Source organism: Cyrtonyx montezumae, unplaced genomic scaffold, assembly GCF_038088225.1.
Source record: "Cyrtonyx montezumae isolate F1298 unplaced genomic scaffold, pur_monq_1.0 scaffold_8, whole genome shotgun sequence".
Lineage (NCBI taxonomy): Eukaryota > Metazoa > Chordata > Aves > Galliformes > Odontophoridae > Cyrtonyx > Cyrtonyx montezumae.
The window spans coordinates 43,961,257-43,981,712 of NW_027072089.1; the positions used below are offsets into that span (position 1 = coordinate 43,961,257).

A 20,456-nucleotide genomic window follows, 5' to 3' on the forward strand; every position below is an offset into this window, starting at 1 on the left:
TCTTTGTTGTTTTTCTGTTGGTTGGTTTCTTTTTCTGGCTATAACAAGAAGGGAGCAGGGTGGCTCATCTTTGCTTTGCAAACTGTCTCAACATTGTACAATTCACATAGAGTTTTTCATGAATTTGAATTTTTCAGAAACATTCTGACTGCATAGATTTTAATGCCTTACCTTTCTTCTTGCTCCTTGGTACCAGGTCAGCTGACCTGAAGCTTACACTTACATTTATGATTTTTAATTCTCTGGGCTGAAGATGGGAACAGCTGGCTCTGCTAGTAGGTATCATGAATAACAAGAAATGGTTCTACATGTGGTATTTATGACCTATCTGTAAAAAATTTAAGCAAAGATGTGTTGTGAAATACATTTTAAGCAGATTTGGGTTCTTCCCAGCTGAAGTGAATCAGAGCCACAAAGTCTGGACTGGATCAAAGCCTTCCCAACATTCAAGAATTTCTAGATTTGTGGAGTTTTAGCCAACTTTAGATAGAAATTAGACAAAGTTTGTTCTATCCACTGTTGTCAGTGAAATTACGTGCTTTTGTAGCATATGAAGATTTTAGCTTGTATCACTGTGATAATTCAGTCTGTTCTTCAGCCTTAAAAATCACCATGCAGTGCATGGTATAATAACTCATCTCAGGAAGTTTTTTGTAACAGAACAAATTAGTCCTTTTTCTACTGCAACTGCTAGCCTAGTGCTCAAATTATATGCCTTGTCTTGAATTCAAAGAGGGAAATAAGCAATAAGGATATGAGGTATTTCTGAATCTGTTGTAATTTTATCAAAACTGGCTGTTTCCTCAGTGTTATTCACTAGTGTTTAAAGCTCACTATGAGAATGTTTTAGGGCTCAGTCATACCCATCCAAGGCAGTATTAAGACCATGTAGGAACTGCTGCTCTCAGTGCTGAAATTCAGCTGACTGGGGTAGAAGACAGTGAATGCTTGAAAAATTCAGATACATATCAGTTTTAGAATGGGGCAGGCACAGATGGGTAGAAAGCTATGAGCTGAACTGGTGTTTGCCTGCAAAGATAAGGGTTGATCTACCAGCTCCTACAAAATTCTCACCAGCTATCTTGTAACAATAAAGAACCACAGATTTACATGTGGAGTAGTTAGGAAGAATCATATCTACCTGATTACTAATGCTGCTTATTGCAGGTGTTAGGAGGCATACTACATACTGATGCAACCCAATCCTGGATGTGAGGGCTGCCTGAAACACATCATAAGCCATGAAGGGCACAGGAGGGCAGTATTTAAATAGTACCGTAAAAATGTCTTTTAATTCAAGTGTGCAACTCCTTTAAAAAAATAAAAAATAATTAAAAAAAAAAGAAATTGATGTGGATAAAGAATACAGATATCAACTATTTGAATTTGGACTTGGAGAATGAGATCCAGTGGGGAAAAAAAACAACCAAACAAAAAACCTCTGGGTAACAACAGTGGCTTTGCTTTCCCATTTGAGCATTTTTCTTGTACTGAGTAGTGCCCTAGATTGTCTTCTTAGTCTCTCAGTCTGACTGGAGTTTTTACCAGCAGTTGGAAAGGAGAAGCACTTGATTCCAGAATATGTTTATCCTGCAAATGAGCCAAGAAGAGAGAATGCCGTAGCCCTCAGATGGCAAGCAGTGCAGACCTCTAGGGAGGTGCAGAGAATCGCAGAATCTGTTTTCAATTTGGGTGCTTTGTACCTATGTGACTGACAAGCTGGGGCTGAGATTGCTGCCACCACTTCATTTCTTGTTAAGTACTGACAGACCAATAAACTAGCTGTGAGATTTAGTTGGGCTTCTTTAGAGATCCAAGGACGCATTCTTTGTAAAGCCCACATATTTGGCCTCCCTGCCCTTTAATATTTCATTCACTTAAAAACTACAGCTGGGTCATAACTTGCTTTTACAATGGTTACTTTGGCGGTGGCAACTTAATCATTGCATGAGGTTTTAAAATTCTTCCCCATAATGATTTTTGACAGCTTTCATGTCAAAGCACTGCTCTGTGCATAGACAGATGAAGTGCAGGTTTCGTCTGTGTGTATAACCCTGCGTGATATCTTTGGTGACAAGCACACTATGCTTGTGCTGTGAAAGCAAATAGTGTGTGCATTAGTCATATCTGTATAGACTGGTGAGAAATGCCACAAAATCACTAAAGTGATTTGAAAAACAAACAAAAAAGTCTTTTAAGAAGCCCAAGAAATGTGGAATGCTTTGTCATAGCCTTGTGCAGTTTTAATTCCCAGGAGATCAGGGATTTGAAACTGCATGAGATTTCTTGGTTTAATTTGAAAACTGTGCTAGGATCATGGGTTGTGTACTGAAAAGAAATACTGGAGATGCTCATATATACAGACAGAAGCATCTGGTGAGAACACTAATGAGCCCTAACAGTGCTGTCAGGGAGTTTGTTTAGATTAAGGCTGCCAATCTGTAGCTGATGATGAAACCTGTTACTGCCTCTAAAAATGAAGCAGCAGAAATAACTTATATCATGAATAGAAGGGAACAGTGCTATCTCTTAACTTTCCTTCAGCAAGATGCTGGTTACTTAGGAATTTATACTCCCATTTCTTATTTAGTTTTATCCCAGTAAAACTTGTGGCAATGAATTCAGATTGTTTCCAGTAGGAACCTACTGAGACAAGTTTCCTAAGGAGGAAGAATAAAAGGGAGGGGCAGTAGAAGGTGGGTTTAGGATTTTCTCCCTCCTTTCTTTGAAGAAACGAAGTTGAATAACTGCACTGAATTTTTCACTCATTTTCTTTATGCCCATCTTATGCACAATTATGTAGTCTCTAGTGTATCTGAATCATGTTGGAAGCTCCTTGATACATAAAAGTGTCCACTGACTGCTGCTTTGGTGTTCCTTGTTTGTTAATTTTAGAAGTATTTGCCCCAGGTCTCCCCTGGCTGCCAGGCATTGCAAAAGTACTTTTGCAGGAGCATCGGAATAAACATCTTATCCAGAGGTCCCATGCAACTAACTGTTGCCCACTGTACTTAGACCCCAGCAGTTTTGGTCTACACCCAGAGCACCTAACAGATATTCACGATGTCTCCTATAGTCTTTGATTTTAGAGTTTGTTTCTGTCTATCTACTCCTAAGGTCCCCGTGGTGTCTTGAAGATAAAGGAGAGAGTATCCATCTTTATATGATAAAGGATGATAACTCTCCTGGAGAGAGATTAGAAAGTACTGACGTTTTTTATTAAAGCAGGAATTCACTTTTTTTCCCACTTCTCATGAAACAGAGAGCTACAAATCTTCTGGGGCTCCTAGTCCATTTATGCTCACTGTTCCTCTTTATGCACAGCAGTCAACTAAGGAATTTTATCTACTTAATTCAAAGAGGCAAACCAACCAAGAGAAATAAAACAAATTCATCTGTTTTTTTTTTTTTTGTTTTTTTTTCATAAACGCTTGCTGTTTTAATCCTTTTCCTAAAGCATGTGCAGTCCTAATGTCAATTTCTTAGTTTCTGTCTTGCACTGCTGCTTAGCATTCAAGTGCTACAAAATATTCTGGTCCACAATATCAGCTCCTTACTTCTGCTGAGGGTTGTTTACGTACAGAAATAAGTGCCACGAGTCTTGCTCTTGGCACCAGATGAAGCAAATGCCTCCCTTGTGCATCTCTGCCTTAATGGGTGAGGATTCCGGATAAACAGTTGTGTTTAAAGATTTTATATGCGTATCGTAACCAGAAGAAGAATGATTTTGGCTGCCTGGCATTTGCCCATTTGGTTGTATTGCAGACTGAAGTCTCTCTTCTTTGTATGCTGCTGTGTGCAGGCGAAAGTGACAGTGAGATTCTTGGCTAAAATGTTGTTGCTTTCTTGGCATGGTCCTTGCAAAACTTGATGCAAGAATGTCATAAACTCCCACTGCGGTTCCATAAACAAAGTGTGCACTGCATGCAAGGCTGTCTCAAGATCTCTGCTCCCTCAACCTGCAAAAACTGCTGATGCAAGGTAGAGAGAGCCCTGTGAGAGAGAGATTTGCATGCTAAAATGAACCAGTTAGTGCTGGTGGGTGCCCGCTGTGCTCCAGAGGGATTTGCAGTGCATCTCTTAACCTGAGAGAAGCAGTTTCCATGACCCCAGTGCTTTCATGCATGCCAAGGAGGAGTTTATAAAAGTGAGCTTCCTCCATCTCCATGCCATGTATAGTTTTATGCACATGGATATGCATGCACCTGCATAAATAGGACTAAGGATGGTAAAAATTCATATTAATTTGTGGTCAGCCCTCACTGTATGAAATATGTAACTTTATTCTTGACACATGTATTTGATTCCTGTCAGTCACCATGGGGATGGTAAAACACCCTGGAAGAGAAAATGTGTTTCTCAGCTGAACTTGAGGAGCTAGTGAGGTAATCAGTGTGCTCTTATCTGCATCTTATAGATCTATAAAAAAGACCAGTTGCAAAAACCTGTATGTGTAGGGTTTTGAGTAGTTCCCATGGAGACAACTTCATAGTTACATTGTGGCATCCAATACTAATTATACCATGTAATTGTTGGGAAGACATCAGTCTCCATAACAACACCTCTGTGCTACATGACCACTAAGCTAAGTGGCACAGGCTCCCTGGGGAATGAGCACAATTCAAGGAAGCTGTCTTGTAAGAATAGCTGAGACTTACTGGAGATTTTGCAGCTCCAAGTTATAATGTATTTATTAACAGGTGTTGTATAGGGCTACAGTTGTGTATCCACTGAAAATGGCAGCTGTACAACTTCTGGGCATGAAAGGGTCACACAGATAAGTACATAAAGTTGTGTGTTGCAGCTTGGGGTTAGAATCACAGCGCAATCTGTGCTCAGTTTAATAGACTTCTGATCTCAGCAGATATAAATTGATAAATTGAGCCTAAAGAGATGCTCTGAATTATTTTTTCTTCTGTCCATCATGGATATCCATTTAAAAGCGCACTGTACACATTTGGTATTGTCATTCTCTCAAACATAAGAATTTCAGGATTGTTAATTTGGAGTATATTTTTGAGATTGTCTCTACAGATTTGACAGTGGAAAATGACAATTTAAAAGTAGATTTTGCCTAATCTAATGTAATTTTGAATTGCTGAGGGTGCAGGTTTGTTGGTTCCTCTGCGTAATTGATTCCCAGTCTCCTGTGTTTTTATTTAGTCTCCTGGAGTTAGTTATATAAGGAGAGCTGTGGCTGGGGAATGAATCATAAGTGCAACAAAGAGATGACAAAAGAATAAGGACTAGTTTGGAAGTAGTTTTTATCAGTAGTAAATGCCGGAAGTATATGAGAGAACAATTCATTGTCTAACATACCAGTGTAGAAGGTTTCAAAGCTTCATTGATGTAGACTTTCAAAAATGACCACAAAATAGCCACATTCTTCCCCATTCTGGTTCTTTTCAGGATCTGGATTACTGACTGCTTTTTTTGTCTCTTAGAGACCTTCCCAGTTGAGATGTCTTCAAACTGCCTCACAAATCTTGAGCCTGATCATTGACCTCTGATGGGCATTTGGTGTCTGTAATGGTATGGCGGCAGTAGGACCAGCACAATCACGGAGAGAAAAATCCATCTCCGAGGATTGAGGCTCACAAGGGAAAATCTACAGAGGAGGAATCTCCAACAAGATATCCATCCCCTGTGGTGGTCAGCCCTTAAATGAGGTCTAAGAAGGGTTGAGTCTTGGCTCTACCTCTTCTGGTTGTGCAGGTGAGTTGCCTTCACCTGTGCTCCCAGGGCTGACCAGGTCTTTCCTTCAGGTGCTCAATCAGAGGTTCAGCAGTTGCCATACAGTGTCACACTCTAGGCTGCTTTTGTTAGAAACTTCTCATGGCAGTGAGATGATGCTGTCTGGAATGAGTCTTCCTGTCTATCTTCCCCTCCTTCTTCCAGCTCAGAACCAATCTTTGCAAAATCTCAAGTGTGTTTATTTCTCAAGTGTGTTATTCTGGTCTCTTAAGGATTTAGATTTTGACTTTTGTTGAAAGTTAGCAAACAGCTGTAGGGCTCTGGGAGTGGGAGGCTGAACGACTTATGTCCCCTGCTTTATATCCAGTCCCCAAAATATGTGGTGCTAAGGGAAATTACATAAGCTTCAAACAATCTTGGGATATGACTACAGGCTGTTTCTGTCCTGTCCCTGGCTAGCATGGAAAGGCAGGGGCAGAGTCCAGCTTTCTGTCCATGCTTACTGCTGTGGGTGGCTGTCCTAAGAGGGTAGAAGTCATCTTACAGAGGTTTCCCCACCCTTACTAAGAGAGCTCTTGGCCAAAGGCACTTCTATCATTGCTGTGGGACACTTGGGAACTGCTGACACCCACACTGCCATGTATGTAACCCTGTGTTGTTCTTCATAAGAGGCATGTACTCAAAATGGATTAGCTATTTTAATGTCTAAAAAACCATTTTTTCAAGTATCACTTTTTAAGGTTTCTGATGGAATATTTTGACCTTTTCTAGCAGTGAATGATTAGAAAGCCCTGGAAAGATTGTTGGTTTTGAATGGAAAATTAAAACCTTAAATAATACCATTCTTCTTTTCAGTCTTCAGCATAGTAATAATAATAATAATAATAATAATAATAATAATAGCATGTTGAGTTATTTCCATTACATCATTACTAAAACAGCAGAAACACATCAGAAAGTGGCAAAGCAGAAACTGTGGCTCTGTTACTGTTGGGTTGTACAGAAAGGGGTCAGTAAAGGGTCTTAGTTATCTGATCTGGGAATTGCTTGTTTATGAATTAGGTTTTCCCAAAGGAGTCGTGAGATGGGAAATACAATAGGAAATGGACTTTATACATGCACAGAAATACCAAAGCTGTACGTGGGGGAGAGATGTTGATGGAAAATTGCTATTTTTTGCTAACAGATTAAAAAAAATTAAAAAAAAAAAAAAAAAAAAAACTTCATTACGCATCCTGAAGTTTCCTATGCTATTTCTGGTACTAGTGATATCCCCATGGAGTTCTGAGTTAGTCATGACAGAAAATTGTTTTAATATTAACATAGAACACAATACTGACATAGAGTATAAACACATATTTGTTTCTATAAATTATAATAATGGAAAAAAAGCATATTGCTTTTCACACCTAAAGTATTCCCCTTAAACTAGGTCTCCTTGTTGCCTCTAGCAGTGCCTTTCAGCAACATTTGTGCTATCCACGCAGAAGTAAAACAGCATGCAATGGTGTTTTATAGCACTTTCAGTAATGATACTGGAGACAAGATGAGGTTTGAAGGTGAACCCAAAAAACTATCACGTGTTGCACTGACAATGGCCTGTGACCCTGTAGTGTCAGGGGTGCACCAAGGTCAAGACTGCAGAGGTCAGTGGTGGCATATGTCTCATCCTATGTCTGGCAAAGGGTTGCATGTGACATTTGCTGATGCCTGTAGTGTTTACTGGTTGCATTCTGACACAAATCATCTTTAGTGGTTGGCAAGAGATGTTAGTTCCATTGGACATCTGATGGTACTCGTAGTGTTATGTGATCAGGGTATCCATCTGATGCAGTAAGAGTGTAACCAAAGCCTAAAGCGTGGAAATCCCCGACTGCATGGCAGATTGAGTGCCCACCTGACTTCTGGAAAAATGTCCATTTCCTTGGGCGCGTGGAAACATGTTGGTGTAGCCTGTAATGTATCTGCCTTTGGCCCCATTTTTGCCTTGGTTACCTCACTGCTGAAGTCTTCGTTCGGAGGTCACAGTCCCTTGCACTCTGTTCTCTGACACTTCCGGACAGAACTGACAGGGATGGAGAGTATCAGCCTGCTTAATTTGGACTTTAGTGAGAATTATGAAATGGTAGGCTGAATGATGAAGAATTCACCATTCACTAAAAGTAGTCTGTTCCTACATATACAGTTTTCTATCACAATGCCAATGTATTCTACCTCCAGGAAACTCAGGCTAATTTTTCTCTTCTTCATGGACTCAAACTGCCAAGAGCTTCATGATCTGCTCCTTGGATTGATTCCCTGGATGCCGGCTGAGTCATTACTGAGCCACTACTGTGGGGAGGTCATGGTTCACCTGTGAGGAGCTTGGAATTGCCTCATCTCTCACTTTTAAGTCTGAGATCCTGATGCTGCAAGTCAGGCTGTTAGAGTGATGGTTTCTGCCTAGTCTGGCTACCAGCCCACCCACTGGAACCTAGTATTTGGGAGGAGGATAGACACTGGCAGATGTTAAGCTCAGTCCTTTGCAAGCAGGCAATTTTTTGTGTGCCAGATACATATAGCAAACTGTCAGTTTGCCTATTCAATTTGCCTCTTAAGTGTGACAGTGAGAAATAAGGTCTTACATGGGTTATCAGCCTTCTCCATCTCTTTACAGTAACCTCTATTTCATAATCTCATAAGGGTTAGATGAGGTGAAGAACAACTTGAAATGCCAAAAAGCTACTGCTGAGTGTAACATAAGATGAAGTGTATTTTATTGCAGTATTTTAAGTAGCAGAACATTAGAACAGCTGGCCATTCCCCAGTACTGAAAAAAAATTCAATTCAGACAAAATAAATACTTCTTTAATATAGTGTACCATGCTACTGAATGATGGAGTTCAGGGCACCACACACAATATAGTACTGAGACAACCAGCTGCAAATTAAAAAGAATGGTATGTTTTTTACGGGTTTGGATCCACTCAGATGGTGTCAGTGACTGGGTCCTTAGTATTTTCAGCAGAAGCAGACATTATGTGTAAATCTTTGTGGGACAGAACTGGAAAGACTAATAAACTGCATGCCAAGGGTGTAAGTTTCCTATAAACTAAGGTTAGTATACAGATCCCTTTTCTCTGATGTGCACGTTGACTGCAGACTTGCTGCCAATTCTCCTGATGCCTCTGACATCAACTAGTTAACTTTATTAAACCATCCTTTAGTTCACTCCAGTTGGTGTTTGTGATCTTAATAGGTAGAACACTTTACAGCTGCTGTTGTTGCTGTTGTTTGATAAATACTTGCTCCCTTACACAAATATTTAATAATTCATAAAATAAGAGCAAGATGATGAATCACATTGCCCTGCCAGCTACTGAGATCAGAGGTTTCAGGGGAGAGATTAAATGGCAGGAACAGTTTAAGACCTTTGCAATAGCAGGTCAGAATGCAAGGAAAAGAGGCTCCTCAACAAACTGAATGGCAAAGGAGTGCAGTTTAGCATTACAATGCATGGGACGTTTAGAGGATGCAGGAGGCATCTGAACTTAACTTTGATAGAACCTAGAAATACACATGTATTTAATTTTTGGTTAGATATGCATTAATGGTCAGTCTTAGAGCAGCAAGAAAAGACAAAGCACTGCTCAGCAAAGACAGTAAGAGTTATTCAGCCAAATGAAGCCTTCATTTATTCCTCTTTAAATGACCTCCATTGCCTTTATTTGACAAGGCTTCAGCTGCTACATGGATTGTGCCTCTCATATGCACAACTTATCTAAATGGATGCTGTTAGCCTGGTGCCTATATGCGCCCTTGTTTGAATCATGATTGATAGTGATTCCATATCAGCAAAGCACGCTTCAGGGAGACCTTACATGAGTAGTTCAGGGCTTTCTCTTCTTTTCTCTGTACAAAATCTTAAAGCTGAGAGAAATATCAGGATCTGGATTGTCAGTGGTCACATTTAAGAGAGATATTTAAATATCAATAGAGGCACAGTAAAAATTAAATTCAATACTATAACTTTTCTTTATAGACTGGAGATTATCATCATTATCAGCTATCTTATTAGTCCCAGAAAGGGAAAATGTATGTTCTGGCTCTTATATCCATATATAGTAGAGGGCACACGCTTCTTCATTTTGTTTTCTCTTTATTATGAAGGAAATGTGATGTTTATTTGAAGTGGAGTGAAGTGGCTCCTTGGTGTCCAAAAAGAAGTAGCTATCATAATCCTCAACCAAACACCGTATTTTAAAAGAGACTGAGATTTTTTATACAGTCTCAGGGTATCTGTCAAAGTGAGTTATGAGTACTTGTAATTGTTCAGTCATATCCCATCAGTGATGTATGTTTATAGGTTTCTATGCTATATATAGTATGTGTGTATATATGAATGCTTGTAGATGTGTGTTTATACACTGGTAGACGTAGGCCTTCCTGAAAATAGGAAGTCTTGTTCATGTCTGAGCATTGTAAACATGACACGATATCCTATCTTTCGTAACAGGAGAATTTTCTCATGAAAATTCTGACAATTGCATCTGGTAATCCACGTCTGTCTTTGCTTTCTGTGAAGCCGGGGTCTCTGTTGTGTTGGTCATCACATCCTGGAAACAAAAAGTATATACTAAATGCATTACTAAGAAAATCTTCATAACTGTGATTGAAAGTAGAGGCTGTACACCTAATTCCTGAAATACTGGAACCGCATGCATGTGTCCAGGCATGGAAATGCAGAGGGTTCTCTGCCTTTTAGGATCCTGCTAGGTGGAATTGGGAAATCTGCTTCCTCATAGCAGTTGAGCAGCTAAGATACAGAGATGCTCCTCTGTGAGATATTCTTTTCAGTTTTTGTAAAGATAAAAAACAAGAGAAACTTAAAAATATCCAATGTTTTTGGTAAATGTGAACATTTATACTTCTTCTGTTCTGAAAACATGTTAGAGGGCGTTTTGCTGATTTTATTTGTCATTTATTAAATGACTCTTCACCTCCTTTTAGTATCTGCCATGTGCTGAATGCAATGTGTAGGTGGTTTTAAGCGGGTGAGAATTTAATTGCTAGGAAAGTCACATTGATTAATTTGAACTAGGGCTAAGTTTTATCTTTATTTTTAAATGTTCAACTGCCTGAGCATGTCTAGGCACTGACTCCTTTTGAGTCACTGTACATGGAACCAATTGATTTTGCCATTATTGTTTTAATGATGCTCTAAAACAAGAAGTACAAAGGACAGAGGAAAGTGACCAAGCCTCTTTTGAGGAAAATGTACTTTAGGGAAGCTGTCAATCTGTGCAGGCATTTAGGCAGGTATGAAATAAAGAATCTCAAAGAAATCTACAGCAGCTGGTAGAACAGCTGTTTGGCTAAAGCTATGCTTTGTGGATCATGAAATGATCAACTCTATTACCATTGTCATGTGCCACCATTCTACGGAAGTTCTTATTTCCATGGGAGATCACTCCCCAGACTGACCTAAAATTAAACAGTGCAAGTTTGTTTTTGGTCTGGTTTTGCTTGCAGAATTCCTTCAGGTACTGTGCGAGTCTAGGAGGATCTGCTGTGCACAGCATCCGCAACTGATAACGATACTGATAACTGGGAGTAAAATTGTATTTTTCTATTTTTTTTCCATGCATTCTTTGTTCATGTATTCATGTTCAGCACCTGATCTGCAAAGATCTACTCTAAGGTCTGGGTTATTTCAGAGGGCTTCTCAATACTCAGTGGACCACTCTAGTTAGCGTTTAGCTAGGGTAGAATCAGGTCCCTTGGCATTCTTGTTGTCTCAGTCAGTGCCTTCTTTCTTCATCTGCTTCTGGAGCTGCTCGATCTCTGAAACAAAACTGTCTTGCTAAAGTTCAGAGAAGTTACTCCTGGCAATGTCTGTTTGCCTTACCTTTGAATGTAGCAAGGAAGAGGGAAAGCTAGATAGGAATGGCTAGTAATCCAGCTGAAATGAAAAACGTACGTAAACAAGGACAAAGTGGAATGGTGTTAATAGCTCATAAAGCTCAATGGAAGGTTAACTGTTACTTTCATGCATTGAAGTTGTTTTATTTTTTTGCTAGATCTCCCTACCTGACAAAGGGTTTTATATGGGTGCACATATGTACATATGCTTACTCTCAAGTAGATGGATGCACAAAAGGGATGAACACTGACATTTGATAAGTTCTTTCAGTGTATGCCCCTTGAGAAACAAAAGAACGAGTGTAGTTAGTCATTGTCACCCGCTGTAATTTTTGCCTTTTTCATAGTACTGGATTGTCTTGATGTAGCTGCTTCCAGAGGCATTAGCAGTGATCCATTTCCCTGGCGATTTTTGACAATTATCTTAGCAGCTGGTTAAAGCATGCAGAAAAAGGACACAACAAATATTAGATCTATAAAAAGCTCAACATCGCTTTAATTCCACCAGTAGAGTGAAAACAAAGGTTATGCACATCAGAAGCTTTTTCCTGATGTTTTGAGAAGATGACCTGATGATAATAGGAAGATTTATTGTGAACAGTGAGTGAACTTGATGAGCTGTTTCAAAACACTTCGGACAAAATATGTGTTTTTTGTAAGGACAGAGGTTTTGTCAGTTTGGGGAAGGGAGGTTGCAAGTATTAGCTGTGTGTGCACAAACTGAGGAAAACTTTATTATAATGCATTCTGTATTCATTTGCAGCAAGAGCTGTGACATTTAACTTTGTAGTTTAACAGTGAATCAGAGGAAACACTATTTATATGGTATGCACAGATATAGTTGTAATATTAACAAATCATGGTCGTGTCTGGCCTAAATCCCCCATGTCTTTCAATTTCAGATAGGAAGATTAAATCAAAATCTAAATTTTAAAAATGCCCTCATTTGTGTTGTTGGTGATATAAATAACAAATTTCCCAACACTTCAGAAATGTTCAAGCCAGCTTTTGCAGCTTGAAAATCTTTCTCTAAGGTAATTGTGAAGTCAGAAATAGTGACAGGGTGGTCAGGAAGGGCATGTTTATCTAGCCAGTTCTCACCCATTTTTATGTGGAGCTGAATTTGGGAATCTTTCCTAACCAAGAAGCTTGAAACCTCTGCCCATCCCACTTGTTGTGGGTTGAAATTCCAGAGCCCCACATTCCTCTGCTTTGTCAGGCTGTGGTGTGCCAATACCCAAAGCTCAGCCTTTCTGACCAGCAGTTATACGCACATTTCACCACAGAAGAAGCACAAACTTTTTCCTCTGATGGGATTCCTCACGATCCTTCATGCAGGTTCTTTCACCGCAGTTCATGCTTTGCCAACTTCTGATGAATTATCTTTGTTGATTACCATTTCTGCAGTGCACAAACTGGAGTTTTTGTGTATCCTTGGTCATTAGGTAAAAGGGTTCAGCCCATTTGTTTCTGTTTCACTGTTTGCAGTCAGTTCTTTCCTTGTCACTGAGTCTTGTCAAATTCAGAGACTGGAACAGAGATCTCACCTGTGGGTACCATACTATAAGTTGAGGAATTAGAGTGTTTCTCCTCTGCTGTCTATTCTAGGTGAGTTCAACCCCACTTCTAGTACTTGTTGTGAGTACCAGAAGTACTTACAAGAAGTAAGCTGCAAAAAACTACTGTTTTACAGACACTTCTCTGTGGCATAATTCAGCCATAGGACACAGTCTCCCTCTGTTTTGTCTTCTGATTCTTGATCACTCCCTCTACTGGAAGATCTATGGAAAGAAATCCCTTCTAGTTTTTGTTTGTTTCATTATCTAACTGCTCAGACCCAGACTTTACTCCAGCAGTCCTACAGAATTCATAGAATCATAGAATGGCTTGGCTTGGAAAGGACCTAAAAGGTCACCTAGTTCCAACTGCAGGGTTGTCAGTCACTAAGTCTGGCAGTAGAGCAAGCTGCCCAGAACCCCATCTAACCTGGCCTTGAGCACGCCAGGGATGCTGTGCATGTGGTAATCAATTCTCTGAGCCTCTTTCTTCTCCTTCCTGGTGCAATCCTAGTTGGTGCAGGCTATCTGCCTTTCCATGGAAGCTGTTTCAGGTAGAGTAAATTGGGGCAGGTCAATGAATTTTTGCAGACTGGGGCCTGGAACAGTGGAAGAGATCAGAGCACCCTCCTTTTATTCACAGATCTGGTCCCAGATAAGTATCTCTACAAAGGTGCAGTTATTTCCTTCAATTATGATATGTTCTGTAAAGAACTGAAACAGTTTTTCACTGTGACATCAAATGTCCTTTGTAATGCCCACATTTACATTAATGTATAGAATAACTTCAAATAAATCAGTGACTGGAACTATAGAAACAGTTGAGATTAAGGTAAATGAGTGTTAAGCATGTGCTCCCTTAAAATGCATGTTGTTTCCATGGTACAACAGAGTGACATGGTAAATGTAGAATGGTTTATTTTAAGAAGCAAAAAACAATTTTTTTTTTTGAGGGGGGAGGGGAGTGGGCAAGGAAGCATTTGAAAAGATTTCTCAGGAGCAGTTTCAGCTCACATGGAAATGTTTTGTTAGATGATGCTACACTTGGATTTTTTTCCTAATCACTGAAAGCTGTTTCAGAATATACATTCACAGTATAAATGGTTTTTAAAACAACTTTTGTAGCACTGCACATAGTTCCCACAAGCAAGAGAGTAGCCAGAGCTCATGGAACTATTCCCATTTCTGAAACAGTTGGGGTTTGGCCATCCAGTCTGTATCAGTTGGGAGAATTAGTAACTGTGTCAAAATCTGGAAGAGCTTTGTTTAAAACAGGCTGGTTACAGCTAATTAAAATTTTCCTTTCCACCTCTTAGTTTCAGTGGTTCAGCACTAACATACATTTGAAAGTCATTACCTTTAGTTTGCCCTTTGCTTGCTTTCCTTTGTCTTGCAAGTTCACTCCTTTACCTAAGGCAGCCGAATGCCTTGGAGGACAACTGTGACCTTTAAGATGAAGAGAGAGAGATTACTGCACTTACCAAAGGACATCCAGAGCATCAATGTAGATGTACTTTTTAAAAACTAAATACATGTGCACTTAAAACACTTTAAGAAATGCTGAATTGTAGTAAAAGGAAAATTGGCTTCTGAACAATGTATCTAGAGTTTAGAGTCTTCACTTGGGGCAAATCTGATGGTTAGAATCCCTGAAAACTTGTTATTTTTACTTTTTAAATGTGTTCCTCTTTACACGAACAATCAAAGCTGGACATTTTAGTGATGTTTTTCTTTCTTTTTTTTTTCTTTGTGCACACTTCATGTGCTCTTCCAACCCACGTTTTGTTTCTCTTTGGCACTGAGGTACTCTTACATAACTTTTCAAAAATACAGCAGTGTTCTGCAGCGCTAGTCCAAAAGGCTGCAGCCCTCAGGAGCAGTTTTGCAGCCTTTTGGGATGATGGCAGGAGAATGGTGTATTGTTTTTTGATAAGGCCTGTGCTCGCAGGGTTCTTAAATGCTTGTTTCTCTGCTCTTGGCCTCTTCTCAAGATTCTGATAAATATGACTCTAAAATGGAGTGGGCGACACAGCTTTGACTTGTGTCACTTCTCAATTGCACCACTTTAGTTTCTTTCAGGAGAGCAACTTAAAGAAAAGAACACTCTGTAAATGTTACAGCTGCCATCCTTCATAAATTCCTGTTTATGTGCTTGGTAACAAATGCCATGTATTTTTACATAATAGATTAGCATTAGCCTAAGATAAGCTTGATGCCAGTATTTCTGTGGTCATTCGCACTGATGTGAGAAACAGCTCTGTGTAGATCACTGCAGCTGCTATGAGGTGTGCAAAGGGAGAACCCAGCCCTGTGATGCGAGGTGTAGATGTATGTTGGAGTGTTCTACATTGGAACTTACAGATAACCAGCCTAGCATAAGAGGTAAACTGTCTAAAAGGTGCATCTTCAGAGTGGTCAGACTGCCACTGTTCAGACTGTGTCAGCTCCCTCTGGCTGCAAAGGATTATCGCTCAGGTCAAGGTGCGACCTGAGCATGGACAGGTGAGTTTTGAAGAATAACTCTCAGTTTGTGACTCATCCTTCTCCCATCTCAGTCTCTTTTGGGCGTGTTTAGTTATTCATATGTTCACTTGTATATACATTTTACTGACATGGAGCTGAGGGCTGCCAGCTTACGTTATTGCCCCCCCTCCAGCTAACTCCTTCCATGGGGCTGGAGAACTGATACACAAGCATCTCTTCTGCTGCTGCTTGTGATCCACAGATTCAGAAACCTGTTTTTAAAATGCAGCCATAGCAGATATAATGGGTATTGACTAGCACAGTGTCAGCTCGGCCTCTGGTGTGCAGAGTTTACTGCAGAGAATCATTTACTTCCCTGCTGGACATGTATTAGTGTTTTAACGGGTCTTTAATAGCTTAAGAGACAAGCTTTCTGCTGTTTCCCCTGAGAGTCAGCTAGGCAAACAACTATTAGGAAATCTTAGCAGATAATTATTTAAATGTTTTCTTTCTTAATTTCATCTTTTGACTTGGGCAACTTTGTATTATACTAAATCGTGCCTTTCATTCCTCGGTGCTCATATTTCCCAAGTATTTGTAAATCATTCCCGCAGGCATTGCTTATCCTAACTGTTGACTGAAAATCAATCCCTCCATCTAATGACTCTGTCACTGTTCTCTGAACTCTTTCCATCTTCCATTATCCATCTGGCAACAAAACGTCCAAAACTGAGGGCAGCCTGCAGATGTGGTAGCTCCACAACTGGGACTGGGATCCGCTGTGAGCCATTGTATGTCAGGAATTAACTGTTTCTGGGATCAGTGCTGCAAAAATGTGAAGTCATTTGGCCCCATCTTCTCTGCCTGGGACGCCTTGGTGTAAGAAAAGGATTCATAAACCTGTTGAGGTTGCATTGATTTTATTTACCTCATTCTCTTTTTTCTTTTTCCTGTCCTTCATACACCCAAAAATACACTTCAAGCTTCTCATCAGAAATATGAGGCTCTTAAAGCCTGGGACCTGTCTGGTCTCCCCAGTCTAGTCTACTGTTGGCAAATAAAAGCTACTGGATTTCCACACCAGACCAGCTGGGATATGCTTCTGCACTGGTTCCCTGCCTCTACTGTAACCCTCATTCTGTAGGAGTCAAAATTCAGCTGCAATGTGTGATAGTCACATTATGTTGTCCATGGATCCCCTAGCCTAATGAGAAGCAAGTTTTCCCAGAATCATGGAGTAGTTTGGTCTGGAAGGGGCCATTAGTTGTCTCCTTGTTCCAACCTCCCTGCCATGTGCAGGGACACTGTGCAGCAAATAGGTTCATAGGTTCATAAGGTTGGAAAGGACCTACAAGATCATCTAGTCCAACCATCCTCCTATCACTATCCCTACCCAACTACTAAATCAAATCCCTTAGCACCTCATCTAAACGCTTCTTGAACAGCGCTAGGGATGGTGCCTCAACCACCTCCCTAGGCAGGCCATTCCAGTGCCTGACCACTCTTTCAGAGAAAAAATGTTTCCTCAGGTCTAATCTAAATCGCTCGAAGCCCTATCCAACCTGATTTTGAAATGTGATTCCCAATGCTACCCCACATTTCTGCCACAAGCTGGTAGTGCAGTTCTGCATCCCCTGGTGCTGGGACTTTCCTCTGTTCTTTCTAGCTAGAGGAGAAAAGAGGTTTCTCTGTGTAGGCTCTGTACTCACATAGGGGAGGGAAACTGGGCGGGAATGGAAGTTCCACCTTCAGCAATGATTCTCTACTTCGAATAGTCTCATTGGGTTTCTTCTGCCCACTGACTTTCTTTTTTTTTCTTTTTTTGCTATGGAATCTAATGGTTAAGAAAGCAAAGAAAAAAAGTGACTACACCTGCAGAGATTTAATTTCAGCTAAAGTATTTCAGTTTTCATTTGTGATATCACAAGGTCACAAGGTTGTTGTTTTTTTTCTCCTTCCAATTTTACAGGTTATCACTGCTAGCTTATCACCTTTCTTCTTCGCCATGACTGCCAATGTACTGACAATTTCTTGGTAAGTGCCTACGTGAGCTTTGTTCTTAACAGTAAAAATGAATTTCCACACTGTGCTTCATGTGGAAACACTTTTCAAATGGCAAGTTCTATTAGTGCCTGTAATATTTTGAATGTAAGGAGAACCAGGTGTGCAGTGATGGATTCAGTGTGGTAATACAAGTAGAAGATTGTTTCTTCTGCTTCTGTGGGAGAACGTGAACATTTTGGGCGGTAAGCCCCACCATAATTCACTCAATGTGTTTTACAGCTAGCTAAATGAATGCGACTGCTTCATAAATGACCCACTCAAAGTCATACTATAAATCAGTGGCAGAATAGAAACTAAAATGTAGGAATCGTGGTTTGGTAACAGTGTCTTTTTAGCCAATAGATTCTTGTTTCTGAACAGGTCCTAATGCTGTCTGTACTGCGAATGCAAAAATACAAATAGAAAAATAATAATAAACTTCTACCAAAGCTGTATCTGGATTTTGTAACATATGGGCACACCTTACGAATCACCTGTCCTGAAGATTTTAGGCAGTGATGCAAAGGATTGGATTGCAAACCAAAGGCAGTGTTTTTGATCCAAGTTTGAACAGTGCATAGCAAAAGGGAATCCCAGCCTGGGGCTGATACTCCTTATTACTTCTGCCATGCAAAAACTAATAAAGAAGGGATTGTATCTCTGAGTATAGACCTGTTACTGGGAATAAAAGTCATATTACTTTTGAGAAGCTTTCGGCTTCCTTTTTTCTCCTTCAGAGTTTTACTGTCATTCTAAAGATTCAACCTTGTGCCTAATGCAAATAGCATATTCTTTTTCCAGGTGTGACAAAGAAGTTAAAGAAAGGAAAATCTCAAGTTTAGCCCCATATACGTATGTGTGAATATACATCCTCACATGTATGTATAATCACTAATGCTAAAACAAGTTATGCATGGTTTTTTTTGTAGCTCTGGAAATATATTTATGTGGCCTATGTGTATATGAGACTGAACTAGCATCAGTGTACATACTATGCTCCTGGTACAGGCCATTAGCTTGCTCTTCCTGACCGTGTTTACATACATCTGTGCCATCTGTCCTCCATGCTAGGGCCAGGCTTTTTATAATACAGACATCTTATTCACTGACGTGTGTGCTAAAAAAAAAGTGTAGCACTAGGAATGTGAACACATGAACCCATACAGCTGCACACATACTACATGTCCTACATGTACCGAAAGAAAGTAGAAATAATGAACACGTCTCTGTCATTAGAAGAAACTTCTAGTTAGCCCTTACACCACTGTTATGCTTTCATTGTTACAATTCAGAACAATATCTAAGTTCTATTATTGTTGGTGTCTTGGTAGTGCCTTGGCTATCAGCAAACCTCTGAAAACAGTTTCTTAGATGATAGCAGCTGCAGAGCACTCATGAGATCATTTAATCACTGAGTTTTTTAGTGTTGCTCCAGTGTTGCAATGGACCATATCATATGGTAATTTCTGAGTGATGGTCAAATGTGGTTAGCTGTGCCCTCCACAATAAAGAGAAGCTAGAGGATTTGACAGATGGTAAACTGAAGGTAAATAAAGAGTTGGTATTTAGCCATGGTTTTTGACTCTGCTTGATCTTGAAGCTGTAATGATGGTTTCTACTGAGGTGGTAGTCTGGTCAGTATGGGTTGTGTGGGCATGTGGATGCCTGAAGTCCTGCAGAAGCGGGTTCTTCTCCTCTAGCGTAAGACATGAGATGTTAAAAAGCAATTTAAATGCAAGTACATTTTCACAGAGCAGTGCTGTATAATTTAATATCTTTTGTATAGGATCACCACTCTAACTCTTAGAATGCTACAGCAGTGACAGGTTGTGCATTTTTTTAAGTCTCTGTTAAAAAATGCTGTAGAAAATGTAACTATAGAAATTAAAAAGGAGAGGAGAGACCTAGACAGGCTTGAGCAGTGGGCCTAGGTGAGAGTTGGGGCTGTTCAGCCTGGAGAAGAGAAGGCTCTGGGGAGACAGGAGGGCAGCTTTTTAGTATCAAAAGAGGGACTTTAGGAAAGATGGGGACAGACTCTTGAGCAGGGTCTATTGTGACAGAACAAAAAGAAATGGTTTCAAACTAAAAGGGGGGAGATTTAGTTTGGTCATAAGAAATTTTTTACAGTAAGGGTAGTGAGGCACTGAAACAGGTTGGCCAGAGAGATGGTGGATGCCCCTCAGGGTCAGGCTGGATGGGGCACTGAGCACCCTGATGTAGTGTAGGTGTTCACTGCAGAGGAGTTGGGCTAGATGGCCTTTAAAGGTCCCTTCCAACTCAAACAATTCTATGATTCTGAGAGTTGTTTCTAAAACTGTTGGGTTTAGTTCTTCGTATATTCAGTGGGCTTTTCTCCTTAGGAAAAAGAATTATTATCCAACTTCGGCTTTCAAAGAAAACAGTGTAAGGGATGTGTTTGTAGCAAGATACGGGGTTAACCCTCTCCAGAAAGTGCTCATAGACATGTGATTTAGATCTTTTTGTAAAGCATGCAGCTCTCACCACTCCTTGATCTTTGTAGTTCCACTGCCAGAGGTATTCTGTCTCCACAGCGGTCTGTCTGCCCAACACCTACTTCTGAGGGCTGCTCACTGTGACAGTGTTAGGACTTGTGCCATTGTTACATGATGTTTGTTCCTCTCAGGAACAAGGGGAGTATGTGATCTCAAAAATGGCTCACCAAAACTAAGGAAATAAGGGAACAGTGGTGAAGACCAGAGAGTCTTCAGCTTCACATGCGTGTGTTTTTTCCCATGAAAAAAAATAAAACCAACAACTTTTACAAATGAACTTAACAAA

General features: G+C 40.1%; 1 protein-coding gene across 3 annotated transcripts in view; it reads left to right on the top strand.

The window, feature by feature from the left end:
* The window catches only part of TMEM241 (transmembrane protein 241), a 54,157-nt gene that overhangs the window by 32,290 nt on the left and 1,411 nt on the right, over positions 1 to 20,456 (top strand). For all 3 annotated transcript variants that reach the window (XM_065752632.1, XM_065752631.1, XM_065752633.1), the window contains exon 14: positions 17,584 to 17,648. In XM_065752632.1, coding sequence (XP_065608704.1) covers positions 17,584 to 17,648 — 65 coding nt within the window. The remainder of the gene's footprint in view (positions 1 to 17,583; positions 17,649 to 20,456) is intronic.